This window comes from Plodia interpunctella, chromosome 3 (assembly GCF_027563975.2).
Source record: "Plodia interpunctella isolate USDA-ARS_2022_Savannah chromosome 3, ilPloInte3.2, whole genome shotgun sequence".
Classification (NCBI taxonomy): domain Eukaryota; kingdom Metazoa; phylum Arthropoda; class Insecta; order Lepidoptera; family Pyralidae; genus Plodia; species Plodia interpunctella.
In genome coordinates this window covers 12,017,813-12,035,000 of record NC_071296.1, presented here as the reverse complement: position 1 = coordinate 12,035,000, position 17,188 = coordinate 12,017,813, and the positions used below count along the sequence as shown (strand labels likewise).

At 40.2% G+C, this 17,188-nt stretch overlaps 1 protein-coding gene across 6 annotated transcripts; it reads right to left on the bottom strand.

Moving 5' to 3' along the window:
• Positions 1–3,625: 3,625 nt before the first annotated feature.
• Positions 3,626–15,762, bottom strand: Tpst (Tyrosylprotein sulfotransferase). 6 transcript variants are annotated; one of them, XM_053769473.2, is made up of 5 exons: positions 15,443–15,762; positions 12,908–12,945; positions 8,131–8,660; positions 4,952–5,205; positions 3,626–3,900 (listed from the first exon to the last, which is right to left on the bottom strand). In XM_053769473.2, coding segments are annotated over exons 1-5 (1,065 nt in total). In that variant the 5' UTR covers positions 15,445–15,762; the 3' UTR covers positions 3,626–3,659. The 6 variants fall into 6 exon arrangements, with proteins under 6 accessions (XP_053625448.1, XP_053625451.1, XP_053625449.1 ...); XM_053769476.2 differs by having other exon boundaries at positions 15,439–15,761; XM_053769474.2 differs by having other exon boundaries at positions 15,640–15,749.
• Between the last annotated feature and the right edge of the window lie 1,426 nt (positions 15,763–17,188).

The window sequence follows — 17,188 nt, the reverse complement described above, 5'->3', positions numbered from 1 at the left end:
CCAACCAACCAACCAACCAACCAACCAACCAACCAACCAACCAACCAACCAACCAACCAACCAACCAACCAACCAACCAACCAACCAACCAACCAACCAACCAACCAACCAACCAACCAACCAACCAACCAACCAACCAACCAACCAACCAACCAACCAACCAACCAACCAACCAACCAACCAACCAACCAACCAACCAACCAACCAACCAACCAACCAACCAACCAACCAACCAACCAACCAACCAACCAACCAACCAACCAACCAACCAACCAACCAACCAACCAACCAACCAACCAACCAACCAACCAACCAACCAACCAACCAACCAACCAACCAACCAACCAACCAACCAACCAACCAACCAACCAACCAACCAACCAACCAACCAACCAACCAACCAACCAACCAACCAACCAACCAACCAACCAACCAACCAACCAACCAACCAACCAACCAACCAACCAACCAACCAACCAACCAACCAACCAACCAACCAACCAACCAACCAACCAACCAACCAACCAACCAACCAACCAACCAACCAACCAACCAACCAACCAACCAACCAACCAACCAACCAACCAACCAACCAACCAACCAACCAACCAACCAACCAACCAACCAACCAACCAACCAACCAACCAACCAACCAACCAACCAACCAACCAACCAACCAACCAACCAACCAACCAACCAACCAACCAACCAACCAACCAACCAACCAACCAACCAACCAACCAACCAACCAACCAACCAACCAACCAACCAACCAACCAACCAACCAACCAACCAACCAACCAACCAACCAACCAACCAACCAACCAACCAACCAACCAACCAACCAACCAACCAACCAACCAACCAACCAACCAACCAACCAACCAACCAACCAACCAACCAACCAACCAACCAACCAACCAACCAACCAACCAACCAACCAACCAACCAACCAACCAACCAACCAACCAACCAACCAACCAACCAACCAACCAACCAACCAACCAACCAACCAACCAACCAACCAACCAACCAACCAACCAACCAACCAACCAACCAACCAACCAACCAACCAACCAACCAACCAACCAACCAACCAACCAACCAACCAACCAACCAACCAACCAACCAACCAACCAACCAACCAACCAACCAACCAACCAACCAACCAACCAACCAACCAACCAACCAACCAACCAACCAACCAACCAACCAACCAACCAACCAACCAACCAACCAACCAACCAACCAACCAACCAACCAACCAACCAACCAACCAACCAACCAACCAACCAACCAACCAACCAACCAACCAACCAACCAACCAACCAACCAACCAACCAACCAACCAACCAACCAACCAACCAACCAACCAACCAACCAACCAACCAACCAACCAACCAACCAACCAACCAACCAACCAACCAACCAACCAACCAACCAACCAACCAACCAACCAACCAACCAACCAACCAACCAACCAACCAACCAACCAACCAACCAACCAACCAACCAACCAACCAACCAACCAACCAACCAACCAACCAACCAACCAACCAACCAACCAACCAACCAACCAACCAACCAACCAACCAACCAACCAACCAACCAACCAACCAACCAACCAACCAACCAACCAACCAACCAACCAACCAACCAACCAACCAACCAACCAACCAACCAACCAACCAACCAACCAACCAACCAACCAACCAACCAACCAACCAACCAACCAACCAACCAACCAACCAACCAACCAACCAACCAACCAACCAACCAACCAACCAACCAACCAACCAACCAACCAACCAACCAACCAACCAACCAACCAACCAACCAACCAACCAACCAACCAACCAACCAACCAACCAACCAACCAACCAACCAACCAACCAACCAACCAACCAACCAACCAACCAACCAACCAACCAACCAACCAACCAACCAACCAACCAACCAACCAACCAACCAACCAACCAACCAACCAACCAACCAACCAACCAACCAACCAACCAACCAACCAACCAACCAACCAACCAACCAACCAACCAACCAACCAACCAACCAACCAACCAACCAACCAACCAACCAACCAACCAACCAACCAACCAACCAACCAACCAACCAACCAACCAACCAACCAACCAACCAACCAACCAACCAACCAACCAACCAACCAACCAACCAACCAACCAACCAACCAACCAACCAACCAACCAACCAACCAACCAACCAACCAACCAACCAACCAACCAACCAACCAACCAACGTTTTAAGTCCTATTTTCTTTGTCAATCTTGCCTGTGCGTTCTAATTTATATTTACGCCATCTAGGGTCGATAAGACAAATCAATTTCAGCAATCGTCAACTAATGATTGAAATAATTAAACAAAGTGACATTGCCCCACGCTAATGTGTGGATGCTACTTTTGGCAGCACTTTTGTCCCCCGCGTTCGGGGTTTGCCTCTTTTCCTGTTTTTTTTTTTCGATTTTACGCCCATTCAATCGCCGGATAAGGAATATGCAGGTGTTGCTTTTTTTTTTTTTTTTATCTAGTGTTGTGTCCCACTGCTGGGCACAGGCCTATCCCTTATTTTTCCACTCATCTCTCTCCATAGCAAGTTCTGGCCATCCAGGTAGAAATTTGTCAATGTCGTCCCGCCATCTCGTTCTGGGTCTGCGTCTTCCTCCACTGCCATTTCATTCTAGTAGTGTTTTCACCTACATCCGCCACTTTAGTTAGGAAGCGCAGTTTGGTGTTTCTTAATTTGTCTATTAGAAGTAAGTTCAATATATTGCGCTCCATGGCTGTTTGGCAGACCTTGAGTCTGGATTTATAAGCCTCCGTGAAAGACTAAGTCTGCGCGCCATAGGTGAGTACAGGCAGTATGCATATATCGACGAGTTTTCTTTTGAGAGAGAGTGGTAACGTGTCCTTTAAGAGGTCTTTCATGGACCAGAAGCATTTCTAGGCGTTGCCAGTACGCCGATCTATTTCTAAATCTTGCCTGTTATGAAATGATGCTATCTGGTCCAGGTAGAGAACTCGTCGACACATTGCAGCACCTGCCAGCCCACCTTGATTGCACGTTTTGTACAGTTAGTCATGACTTTGATCTTTGTCTAGTTCATCACAAGTCCAGCCACAAGGCTCACTGTACTCAGATCTTTTTATTTATTTATTCTTAGGAGATTCTTTTTATTTATTTACTCCTAAGAGTTTTATTTGTTATATATGTTTTTGTGTTTGTTTTTTGAATAAATTAATTTGAATTTAAAAAAGATCTGTGTACTAAGCAGATTAGTCGCTTAACATAAAAATCTTGGAGCATTTTTTCGAGATCAGGTTGATGACTGTGGGAACAGGACAATGTCATCAGCATACCTTAGATTAGTTAATCTTTGGCCGCCGACGACAATGGCCATGTTCTCCCAGGTAACTGCTAGCTTCAGGAAGACCTCTTCGAGACAGCTTGTGAAAAGCTGAGACAGCAGGTCGCCTTGCTTAACACCTCACTCGCTAAATCACCTTAAAGGTGCCTTATGTCCTTCTCCGTACTTCAAACTACATGCAGCTACATTGTTGGTCGATCTTATGCAAAAATAGCAGAAAAAAACAGGAATAGATTTAACATAATATATTATTTAAGATTAAGACTAGGGCGGTTGGGGGTGGTCGTGTTTATGCGCGCCGTCGGTGGAGGGGTGGGGCCTGTTGGCGGGGTAGGAGAGGTCGGCATAGCGCGGCGGGTTGGCCCAGGGGTCGTAGCCCAGCACGGACAGCATGGGCGCCAGCTCGGCCATGTCGGCGCGTACGTCGCTGGGCAGCTGGCCCACCCACTTGTCCAGCGCGTCCAAGTTCACCGGCCGCACCACTTGGTCCGACGACCGTTCCACGCTGAAACAATTGGATTGCGAGATTCACTATGCAGTTTCTTAAAAAAGTATTACTTAATTTGTATCGCTTTCGCAGAGATACACACGCGGACGGAGACGCGAGCAAGCTAGTATTTTTTTTAATCCCGAAAAAATCTAGGACTCCCGTAGAAAAGTCAATCTTAATGAAATATTTTTGCCTTTTATCCTGGCAAATTGTGGGGATCCCGTAGGAAAGTCCAATGAAAAAATACTCCTTACTTTTAATTTGATATGAGAGTACTCTCATATCAAATTACTTTACCTACTACCTGAGGTACCTAAGTACCTGCATAACAGCTTATATACCTTTTATACCTGAAACTTTGAGGATCCCCTGGTAAATTTGATATGAAGTTTATGTACCGGCATAACCTATAAAATTACCTTTTATCCCGGGAAATCTATCTATCTAAAATCTACATCTATCCAATAATTCTACATGTTCCGTAGGAAAATCAAATAATGAACTGCTGGACCTCACGATATATTGGGTAAACAACTTACATAGATTTTCGGAATCGCAAGGATCAATAACTACTAGGTGTATTTATATTGACCCTTGCAATATTCTAATTTAAAATTTTGTTGGTAAACCGGCAAATTACTATTACGCCCGGTCGCAATGCTCCGTTGCGCGTAACCATTCCATCGTGCTCCGTTGTGTTACAAAGATTTTGTCATTGAGGCGAATTTCTGCGTTGATCCAACGACGATTGTATAACGGAGGAAAATGGAGCAATGGGTCCGGGCTCGTATAAGTGTAGGTTTTGACATTAACGAGGGGTGTCGTACGACAAAACTTCACACAATTTCTACTTTAATCTGGAAAACGACGGGGCGCAACGTAGCAATGGGGCCTAGCTCAGTAAATTAAAATAGCTTTTCTCAATGAGTATGACTATTATAATAATCAAATATACATTTAATCAGACCAATACTTTGTGTTACACAAATATGTGCAAACACCTTATGTAGGTAAGTAACATATAAATACAAGATGGGCGCGTGGGCACGGCAGAGTAATGTCTTACTTGGAGAGCGCGACGCCATTGGGTTTGTTGATGTACTGCTCGTGGTGCAGCACGGCGTCGTCCCAGCGCAGGCCGAGGAAGGCGGTGACGGCGCGCAGCGTGGCGGCCGGCTGCAGCACCAGCGCCTCGTAGCGCACCATGAGGCAGCGCTGCGGGCCCAGCGTGCGGCACTGCTGATACATCAGCTCCACCGCGTGGTTCCACTTGGTCATGCACTGCCGGTACGACGTCAGGTCGAAACCCGTGATCGTCACCTGCCAACACAACCATTCTCACTCACATACTGGCCGGATTCACTTTAAAAATCTCCTTATTTTACAGAATCTAGATGTCCACAGAAAATATACATAAAATATCTCTGACTCTTGCCTAATCATTTTTCTAATTTCCAAACTATCGCTTCGAAATTTTCAAACTGTTTACTTTGAAGTTGTATCACGTAGAAAACATCCGAAATTGTAAAAAATACATATCATAAAACAGTAGAAAAAAAATCCTGTACATTGAATATATTTACATAAAAACCAAATTATATATATATATATATATATATTAGAACAAATCACACAGATTGAGCTAGCCCCAAAGTAAGTTCGAGACTTGTGTTATGGAATACTGACTCAACGATACTATATTTTATAACAAATACATATATAGATAAACATCCAAGACCCGGGCCAATCAGAAAAAGATCATTTTCCATCATGACCCGACCGGGGATCGAACCCGGGACCTCTCGGTTCAGTGGCAAGAACTTTACCACTGCGCCACCGAGGTCGTCAAATTAGGCGATAGAGTCATAGCAATAGAGTAAGAATTTGAAAAAAAAATCTGTTTGTCTGTTGTATGTGTCTTTTATATTTAAGTCCCACATCGTTGAAGTTAGTGACTTGAAAATTTGGATTGTAGTTGTTTACAACAAGTTAATGCATATGTGTTTCGGATTTTTCTGAAAATTAACCCTCCACCCTTTCAAAAGAGGGGGGAAAGATTGTATGGTACTTAATACAATTTTCAAAATAAAAACCTGAAAATTGGTAAACTTCGTAGTAAATCACACCTCACATCATTAAATAACTTGACATGTTAGGTAAGAGGATGAAGAAAATATAATAATGCATTATCTATATTATGAAAATTGCATCTCTAAGGGAATGGTGTAGGGGTGGTAATTTATATGAAACTTCATTATGTTTAAAGAGAGACCCATAAAATGTTTAATTTACGTTTGTGTTTAATAAAAAAACCGGGACGTAACACGTCGTGAAAAACGGGACGGCACGCGTTGGAACGGAGACACGTAATAGAAAATGTGCGAGGCAAGTAGTGGAAAACGGGGCGGGAGACATTGTGAAAAACGTGATGACACAATATGTAGGAAACGGTACGGGATACCTACATCCCGGAAGTGGGATTGGACAAATTGCGTGACGAGACACGTAGCGGGAAATAGGAAATTGAACTAAAGATGAGACCTGACTTTCATCAATAAAAAAAATTGTTTACACCTTTCTGCAAAATTTTAAAGTAAATCGGCTCCGTGGATTGTTATTTCAATTTTCCCACAGGACCCTCCTCATTTTCTGGGATGAAATGTCTATAAGATGTTAACCCGGGATTCGTAGGCATTTTTTATTCATAATTAGTTTTTCAATTATCCTACGGGAACCTGACCATTTACCGGGATGAAATGTATCTAAGATGTTAGCCCGGTATATAAGGTACCTACATACCAAATTTCAAGCAAATTGGTCCAGTAGATTTCGAGTGATGCGCGTTCAGACAGACAGACAGACATACAGACAGACAGACAGACAGACAAAAATATCCAAAACTAAATTTTCGTCATCTATATCAGTAACTAAGTAAGTATATTCCATGAAGAATTAAAAAAATATCCAATGTACTAATTTGGCCTTTCTTCAATGTTATTATATGTATTGATTATTATTAAGATATTATCAGTCCAGAATACGCGGTAAAAAAATACTGAGATTTTGTTATGAAATTCAGGCGGGCGATGCCGCGGGCAAATTGCCCGCAACTAGTTCACAATATAAATATCAACTTTAGCAGATGTAGATGTAGTGTAGCAGATGTATTATTTTATTACAGATGTAGTAGTGAAATATACAATGATATGTTGAGAACTACCTAAATATAATTTGGTTAAAATAATAAAAACACTTAAATGCTAATTAACGAATAGGGGCTGAATATCCGGTGAACGGATATCCGGCGCTCCGGCCTCATGGCCAGCCGTATATCCGGTATCCAGGCAAACCAACGGATGACATGAAACGGATAGCCGTTTCATCTCTACATAATACCGTTACTATATTCTATTCATGATCATCATCTTCGTTTGCATTTCTCATTCTGAGTCAGTGCAATATGCATTTTCTTTAGCACTGGTCTCTATTTCCTGTCATACTCGGATAATGGATGGCTAAAAAGGAAATAACAGATCGGTCTCATAGAGTGGGATTGAGGTAGACAGATCACTTGCGTCCACTCCTGTCTCCTACATATTCTATCCATCTATTTCTTGGTCTTCCTCTAATTCTTCTTCTGTATTTACACAAGGTCAATGTACATTAACCTTCACATTTCGTCTTTTCTCCTCACAATCTAAACCCAAGTCAATCTAATATCTGATTTTTACCACATTTTAGTTTAAAATTAGAATGTAAGTTATTCTCTCGCCGAATGGTTAGGTTAGGACACGCTTCAATCGAATTCATGGTTATAATATACACAGCAGGTCTGAGATTACTAATACCTACCTACTAATCTCGCATAAACTATAAAACCATAAGCACTGATAAGACCCTACTACACTGGATCTCAAGGATGGACTAAATTTAAATGTATAGTCAACGAGGAAATACAGACTAACAGGAATGTAATGACTAACACAAGTACTGCAATTTATTTGCAAGATGTGTATAATAATAAATAGGTAGTTTCTCAACTAATTTATTTCAACATGTAAAATTAAAATTACGTATTTGTAAAATCAGGTAATACCTAGCTAGTCTTTTATAATGAGTTGCAGAACTCGACAGTGAAAACATGAAAACCATTTCCATGGAAAAATTACGTAAACGAATGACGTTACATAATGGGTGCATTAGGTTTGCGCGTTGGTCGAAATAATCTCTACGTAATAATCTCACCTTTCTTGTGATAATGGAGTGGACGGTGGCTCGGCCATCTCTGACCATGAACAGGAATTTGGCGTTAGGGAAGAGCTCGAGAACGTAGGTGCCCATCTTGAGCACTAGCGGGTCCTTGTTGCAGAGCCTCGGCGCTGGCTCGCCGTGGCGCACGATCACCTCGAGACAGAAGGCGGCGATGGCGTTATCCAGCACCGCTTTAGATACGCCCGCTTGCTCCAACCGCACACTCTCCTTCTGGGAGCGGGCCCAGTGCTGGCGCATCTGTAGGATGCGCGGTACCACGCGCGTCTCCTGGCCGCAGCGCACGTCCGGGTGTGCATCCAGCATGGCGCGCATCAGCGTGGTGCCAGAGCGCGGAACGCCGCCGATGAATATGAGCGGCAGCTCGCGGCCCGCAACCGGCGCGCCGACGGCGCGCGCGTCCTCGCCGCCGCTGCGCCACGCCCACAGCAGCAGCGCGCCCGCCGCCAGCGCCGCCACCAGCCGCCAGCGCGCGCCGCGCACCATCCCGACGACACACCGAAATACTGCAATACAAATAAACTAATCCTTCATCTACGGATCAAAAATATTTACGCGAATGCTTTAATTTCAGAAAACGATCAATAGAAGTATTACGTATAGTTTGAAGCTGTAATACACACGAAATTAAAGCCAGTATATCGACAATAAACTCTCTGGCCTTGATAAAGCTTCCCAAACTTCGCAAGAAAAGATTCCAGGGTGTCGATTTTGCTAACATCGTTTGTTCCAGTTAAGTCACGTGCACTCGGGGAGTCGCCCTACTATTAGAAAAACTGCTCAGGTCAAGTGCGAGTTGAACTCGCATGAAGAGGGCTACGTATTTCCGACAACAAACTACCTCTACAGTCTGTCTCTAAGGGACCGGAAACGATTTCATATCTACTTTAAAATGTCTCAACATAAATTTGATAGGTTGTTACAAATTATATATCCCAACTAATATTATAAATGCGAAAGTAAATTTGTTTGTTAGCACTTGTCTACTACGATTTGCGAGAAACCTATATTCTGTTATAAGTGGCGCCAAATATAAAAACAAAAATGTTGCTGTGGTGGTGCTAAATGATAATAAAAAAAATTGTAATAAAAATACTAGATGGCGCTGTGTGTATTTTAAATGCGCTATGAATATTTTAATTCAACTATCTATCCCAATCCCATTTTAATACGAAGAAAAAATCGTTCCCGAGGGAATTTAAGCGAGCGATGCCAAAGTGGCCAAGAGTTTCTATTGGACACAATTGTTACAATAGGGTATTTGACTGGTTTCCGGAAAATACCTCAAATTGTTAATTATGCAATAATACATATGTGATTGGATTAAATCTTTGGGAATTTATGAAGATTTTGGAAAAAATCCATCAACGTGTAAATTGATAAAAAGACCCCAAAACGTTGAGCCGTCACTTCTTTAAACCTTAGACGTTCCATCGTCTAACCACTACACTACAAGACCGCTATCGGTGATCCAGTGTGACAGTTTGGACAGTTGTTAGCATTGGCATATTGACAGTGGATCGTGGAATTAGTAGGTACTCCGAAGTACTTAGTAAATGCATGCAGTGGATATAGAAGTTTCCATACTGTCATTCACAAGTCAAAGAGCAGGACAATCAAACCCTACTAGCCAGCCATATCCTACGTTAGATATAGTAGAGCCATAATCCGCAGACGATGGTTGCAGAATTTATTTTAATTACTTAGTACAAGATTATAATTAGAACAATTTATTAGATAATCGTTTGGTGATGATGATAAGTTGATGGTGATCAATTTCAACACAAATTTCCGCTGTTACTGTTAATGTTCGTGAAAGCCAGTTACGTCTACTGATCCATCGTGCTAACCATCAATCACATAGGGAGACACATGAATGAATGAATAAGAGTTGCAGAGTGACATTAGCAGTCACAAATCCATGCACTTAGGTAATGGTCCGTCTAACAAGATGCATCCAAATTAACTCGTGCCGACTCAATGCTACCGCCCTTTTATTTAACCCCCGACGCAAAAAGAGAGGTGTTATAAGTTTGACCGCTAGGTGTGTAATTTTTATGCGGCGGTTCTTAAATATGTTTTATCAAAACTGGTTAAGCCGTTAAAAAGTTGTAGCGAAATGAATATTGAAAATCGGGGGTTTTTTAATTTGTCTAACAAATAAACTTGTTACATATGCAGCCAATGTGTATGGGAGAACAAAAAGGTGGAAAATGACGTCAATTTTTTGCAAACCAACTCTGTGTCACCACCCGTGGGGCCTTTTTTAAACCAACGTGACCACGCCACCCATACCTGACCGTAAAATTTAAAAAAAAATCTTGTTACGATATAACCACGTTGTCTATCTTCACCTTTCTTTTGTAGACAAATTCTAACATTCTCTTGTAGGTGAACAAAACAATACTACACTACTTACTACTACTACTACAAGACTTTTGTCCATCTACCCGAAATATGAGTCAGCCAATAGTCAACATTAGATCGCCAACGTCTCGAACATGTCGTCCACAAACGTTTCCCGCAGTCAATAACAGCAGTCTAGTTGTAGTGTTGATTCCAACGTCTCTGAATTTTTTCCAAGCGTCTTAGCTAGTGATGTAGTAATGTAAACATAATCAGTCTTTAATCAAAAATACTCTGAATTTTGTATATGATAACGTAAGGAAGATAAATAACATATTTTGAACATGTTTGTATTTTTAATTTATGAACTTTATTTTTCTCCAAATTTTATTTCCATGTAGCAAACATGGAATTTTAGTATGTTTTTTATAGATTTCTGGATGATTTGGATTTGATAGATGGAAACTGGATTGTAATGCAGTTATTACGATGGAAGCTAACAAGTTTGGCAACGATCATTACTCAACCCCTCTTTATTAAAAATTAGCCGCTATACTTGATCAATTGATATTGATTATTATTATTTCAGTGCGTAAATCGATCGTGCAACATCCTGCTAATATTATAAATGCGACGAAACTCTTTCACGCAAAATCTTCTAGACGGATTATGAAATTTCTTTATCTCGTAATTCCCACGGGAGCGAAGCTCCTGGTATAAACGTGTGAAGTAATTTATATTCGTATATAGTAATTTACTATGAAGTAGTTTCAGTTCAGTCACGTGATCAACATGGAAATTTCATTAATGTATTAGTATGTACCTATGTAATTTATTAGAAAAAACAAAACTCTGATCCATATTTTCCTGCTAGTAAAGACCTTATTTACTAAAAAGAAAACGGCGGCTACCAAAATCCTTGTCGTAAATTCTGGCTACATTTTATACATATACATGTGTAATAGAAATTAAAATACTATCTAATATAGGTACCTAATGCGCGTTGTCGTGTGAGTATACGCATGCCAAATCACAAGTTTCTAGTACCAATAGTTTTTGAGCTAAACCGCGGGCAAGCAGACTGCCACTAAGTATAAAATAAAGTTGACCTTGACAAGTTATCACCGAGTTTTGCCAAACAAATTGAATATGTCATTATCTTTTTGTATACAATGACTGTACTTGGCGGTAATTCAATTGTTATGATAAATAATATAAACACACAGCTTCAGTATAGGAGATAAAGACAAACAAAGTTTAATTACCGTGAGACCAGTGGCGTAGCCAGATTAAACTGTCGCGTGGGCGAGGAAACGGGGCGGTTCCTCGCCCAGCACTCCTTAGTAATATAACTACCTACCCAAAATGTGTCGCAAGGACATGCTAACTGCGGGATAGGTGGATACATCTACAATGGTAACTTCTTCTTATTTGCGTGTCGACGTTCTCCAACGGTTGTGCCACGGCCACAGCTTTGTCGGTGGCCAACGTTAAGTTATCATGAGGACAATGTTAACTGAAAGTGCTGGATCCGTCATACATAACGACAGTAAAAACATCACAGTAAATTTGAGGGACTTAAAATCACCATTAAGTGTAACACACATCATTAAATGTTTTATGTTACAGTGTGTTTTAAACTTATGTTTAAGATTTTTTTCATTTCCTTTTATGCAATAAACACCTAACAACATGTTTACCTAGTTGAAATCATATTTAAAGTGTTACAGGTTATTTTTGTCTACTTTAGAAACAGAAAATGTATATAGTAAATGAACAGTGTTCAAAACTAGTTGAATACTGCTAAATCTCCCTGAATGTAGGTGTGGCCCTCTTCTTCCTTCGGCTCAGTCTTTTTCTTGGATAATGGTTGCGTGAAGAACACCGTGGATGAATAGCCTGAGTAGGTAATAATGTAAAACGCTTCAAACAGCAACGTGAAAACCATAGGCGTGAACGTCAACAAGTTGCAAATTACCTTACCAAAATCTATCAAAGAGATCTAGAGATGACTACTTAACAAAATGGTCTAATTAGAAGAGTTATGGCACAGAGACAGCCTATATTATTCTCGAGTTGTTGTCTTATGTCATCGATGGCTGTCAGGTCCATGTTCGGTTATTTCTCATAGTTTAAGTCAGTCGGTAATTTTACGAAATTATAAGGGTAAGTCATAATAATTTCATAAGCAATAAACTTCGATTCATGTATCTTGCGGAACTTTAGGCAAAATATTTTTAAAGTATGACTTTAAATCTCCTTAATATGCATTTTGGACGAAGTTATAATTATTTATGTAGTGCTATATGAATTATGTTTAGTCAGTTTTAAAGTCTTAAGTACAAAAGAGCTATAAGTAATTAAATAGTCAAAAAGAATAAGACACAGATAAATAATGTTGACTTACGATTACTTTGGATGTTCTTGTAATGTTTAAAACAGATCCTGTAACAAGTTACAAGTTATTTTTTATGCCGCACATTAAATTTTCTGTTTTCATTTTTTTTTATTAATTAAATGCAGGCTGATGGTTTCAACAACAACTACAAAGTACCCAAGAAAACTTGGAATCCTGTTAACAAAGAATCAAGAACAGATAGCATGGTTAGTTTGAAGGTTCAATAGTCAAAGCATTTATTCAGAAACTTGAACACAAACTCTTTTCACATTATTTATTCGAAATCAAATATTGTGTTTCAAAACTATTCACTATTAGTATTTCGGAACAAACTCTGCTAACAAAAACCGAAAAGAAACTAATAAAAAGTTATTGATGATGTACTTTTTGTATATACATTTGATAAAGTACATCATCAGTAGGCATAGGAAACATATTACGATTATATTTGAGTGCTGATATAAAATATGATAAGCAAGAACAATCTGACCAGTTTCTGACCCAAAAAAGAAAGTCGATGTATAAACAGTCACAAATTACAATATGATTGTGTTAAGTTGGAGTCTGAAACGGTTCTCCAACAATTGCTTCGTCTATGAACGTTTCGTCAACAGAATGTTTCAACGTCGGGCATTTGAACGACAGAACCCTTCATCTACAAACGATTCGCCGACAGAATAGAGGAGACATTCTGTCGGCGAATTAATGAACAGAACCTTTCATCTACAACAAACGATTCGCCGACAGAATAGAGGAGACATTCTGTCGGCGAATTAATGAACAGAACCTTTCATCTACAAACGATTCGCCGACAGAATAGAGGAGATATTCTGTTGGCGAATAATTCATAGATGAAGGGTTCTGTCTGTATTTGATAAGAAATACAAGATACAATTATATGAGGCAGCTTCGGACAGCTCAGGGGCTAACGAGGTGAGAGTATACACCGATGGCTCCAAGACGGAAAAAGGTGTTGGAGCGGGTGTGTTCTCCCAAGACCTCAATATAAAATACAGCATAACACTAGATAAGGTAAATTCGATTTTTCAAGCAGTGTATAGCAATTACCCACGCAGCAATGGAAATTACTAAGAAAAAGGTAATAGAAATGTCTATCATAATACTGTCCGACAGTGCGGCCGTCCTACACGCCCTGCGTCGTGCCTACGTGGACTCTGCACTCATATTGGACTGTCACGAATCCTTGGAAAACCTCTGTAAGTATAACTCAGTCACCCTCCAATGGATTAAAGGTCACAGCAATTAGCTGGGCAACGATGCAGCAGACGAGCTTGCGAGAAGGGGGTCTAGCTGCCCCCCTGTGGGCCCTCTGCCGATAGCTTCGATCCCTTTCGCGCAGGTTCATTCCTGGATCCGCTCACGCATAAGTGAAGAACAAACCCAAATATGGCAGACCCTGGAGACATGTCGACAAGCCAGGGAAGCACTACCTGACTGGGACGTCTGATCTCACTACCAAGGAGGTATCTACGCATCATGGTTGGCATCATTACTAGTCATTGTGCACTAAACAAACACCTTTTCACCTTAGGTCTTACAGACAGCCCACTATGCAGAGCATGCATGGAGGCTGAGGAAACTGCAAGCCACCTCCTCCTGGAATGTCGTGGCGTTGCATCAACAAGACAAGAGTTCCTGGGAAATCCAGGGACCATGAGCGAAGCCTGCTGTTCACCATCGGCGGTGCTCCGCTTCCTGAAGGAGCTGGGCTGGCTGGAATGATCAGCGGCCCAGACTCCGCATGCAGAAAGGGCCCAGTCTAGAGGCCTAACTGCGGAAAAAAGTCCTCTAGGGAAGTAAGAAGGGTTCTGTCGATCAAAAGCCCGATGTTGACAAAACATTCATAGACAAAGCAATTGTCGGAGAACCGTTTCAGACTCGTTAAGTTGAGAATAATTAAACTTTTTATGTTTGATGAACTAGTTTATTAATAAAAGGCCCTAGGAAAGGAGGAATCAGGAAAGGATTGACACAGCATCAGACTTCACAACTGGCAACTTGTATAAGACTACATGAAATGGTGTTGTGGCTGCAGTGTGTCAGTAAGTAGGTACTAATGAAGAAACATACCTTGTTTTCAAATTAATTTTGGTGCCACAATAATTTGTTATGATAAAATGAATAAAAAAATATACACAGACACATTACTTAGTAGATTTTTCTATTTGAATTTTAGAATTTCTCAAATTACTGGATTAAGCTTACTCAATTCAATCAATTTACTAAATCTAAAGCATCTTATATGGATAAATAGATGTAATAGATAATAACTTCTTCCAGGACAATGTACATTCTACAGAATGAACTCAAGTAAAATTGGTAATATAATTTTATCAAGAATTTCCCTCGAGAGTATAACAGTGGAGCAGCATGGCACATTATATTGTTTATTATTAAACACAAATATTTACATTCTGTATAATAATACATGGTCAGAGTACTTACCTAACGGATTGGTTACAGCAATATAATCTAGAGTTATATTAATGTAACTAGGTTACAAACCAAAAAAGACTTACCTACATGAAAAATAATTCACACTAAGGTCTTATTAATTTCACGTTGCCAACACATCTCAAATATTTTTTCTGAGAAATAAAATAATGACACCACATAAAATGTGATATTATTTGTTTGTAAACTGTCCGTATAAAATTAACTGATGAATTATAGTTTATCTGGACTATTAAAAGACAATGAAATTTAATTCCACTACCTACATATAGCGACTTCCCAATAATACGTGCCGCTTCAATATAGCTCGATTTTTGTTTGAATTTGCATTTGCTTTGCTTGCAGAAATACAATAAACCTAAATGCAATGCAAAATTTACAAGTGTCACTGTCAAATTGTCATTACGTTACTTGCTACGTCATGTAATGCAAGGGCTATCTGCACAGTGGCAACACATGAATTACGAGAGTCATCATAATAGATGCGGAACCACGGAATAATAAACTTCACATGAAAGGGACGTGTGGGCGGGGCGCGCGTCCCAAAGTTATGTCTAGGGAGACTTAACTCGACTCAGTCCACACGCAGTCGCTTCGTGATTGCTAACGCTTTGTAACTTCTGATCGATATGTTCAATTAAAAAAAACACAAAATGACTCGAAGAACTTATTACGATCTGGTATTTTCTATCATCGGTAAGTCGCAATTTACTTTGAACATCATTATTTTATATTTCGGTAATAAATCTTTCCAATGTACTCGAAAAAATATTAGTGTGAATGAAAAATTACTTTTGTATTACATTGTGTTAAAATCTAAAATCGTTTAACGCTTGGTCCGTACGCGCCAACTAGCGTTGAGTTGCTACTCCACCACAGTTCTAGAAAAACGAATCAGCGAATGTGAATCTCAACCTTAACATTTTTTGAATAAGGTGTAATATTATGAACATATCATTTAGTGACATCTATCATCGAATAGCATAACTAAGTCAACAGTAATGACTTAAAGCACGCAGATAGAATTCCGGCATCTAAGTATTATCGCTATCCACTTGCTCACTTCGACTTTATTGTAAGTACAATATGGTTGGTATTTCTTTATTCGTAATAGACGTTATGTCTTTTTGATTTTACCGAATATGCCCGTTCTCATTCGATAATTTTCAGTGTGCGTAAAATGTAAATGTGTGAGTTTGGTGACAGCGATTCTCATATGAATGATCCAGCTATGGCCCTTTCATCTGTGTTTATTTTCCGTGGTCGGAAGCGACAAAATAGGTACTCCGTACTCAGTATAAATAATAGAGAGTATTACTACTAATTTATCCTTCCAGAGTGCAGTACTGTGTGGTTGGTTTGGTAAACAAAAGCATTGCCGCCTTTTGCTAAGTTGATGAAAACGTTTATTTTAGAGTACTTTATTCATATTTTCCTTATGTAAGCATTCCATAAGAAGCCCATATTTCAATAAGTCTTCACGTGTGAAGTATTCGTTATTTTTCCGACCGTTTACTGGCTCGAAAACTTTACAGCCTGAGGCTTATCCTATAGTTTTCGAAGTTTTTTATCTTATGGAAAACAATTTTTCGACCAATATGCTACATTGTTATGTATTTTCACAAACGAATGCTTACATAATGAAATGATTAATAAAGTACTCTAAAATAAACGTTTTAATTGACATAGCAAAAGGCGGCAAAGCTTTTGTGTACTTAACATACAGTGCTGTACTCGGGCGGGATAAATGTGCAGTAATACTTCCTATTATAATAACGATATCGTGTTTTACAATGGACTTGAATCATTTAGCAA

What these genes read in the sequence shown, in the direction of transcription:
- Tpst (XM_053769473.2), bottom strand. An exon ending in CAAGAACATCCAAAGTAATC is followed by an intron (nt 8,661 to 12,907) that starts GTAAGTCAACAT and finishes TTTGTATTGCAG; the next exon opens with TATTTCGGTGTGTCGTCGGG. An exon ending in ACTCCATTATCACAAGAAAG is followed by an intron (nt 5,206 to 8,130) that starts GTGAGATTATTA and finishes TTGTGTTGGCAG; the next exon opens with GTGACGATCACGGGTTTCGA.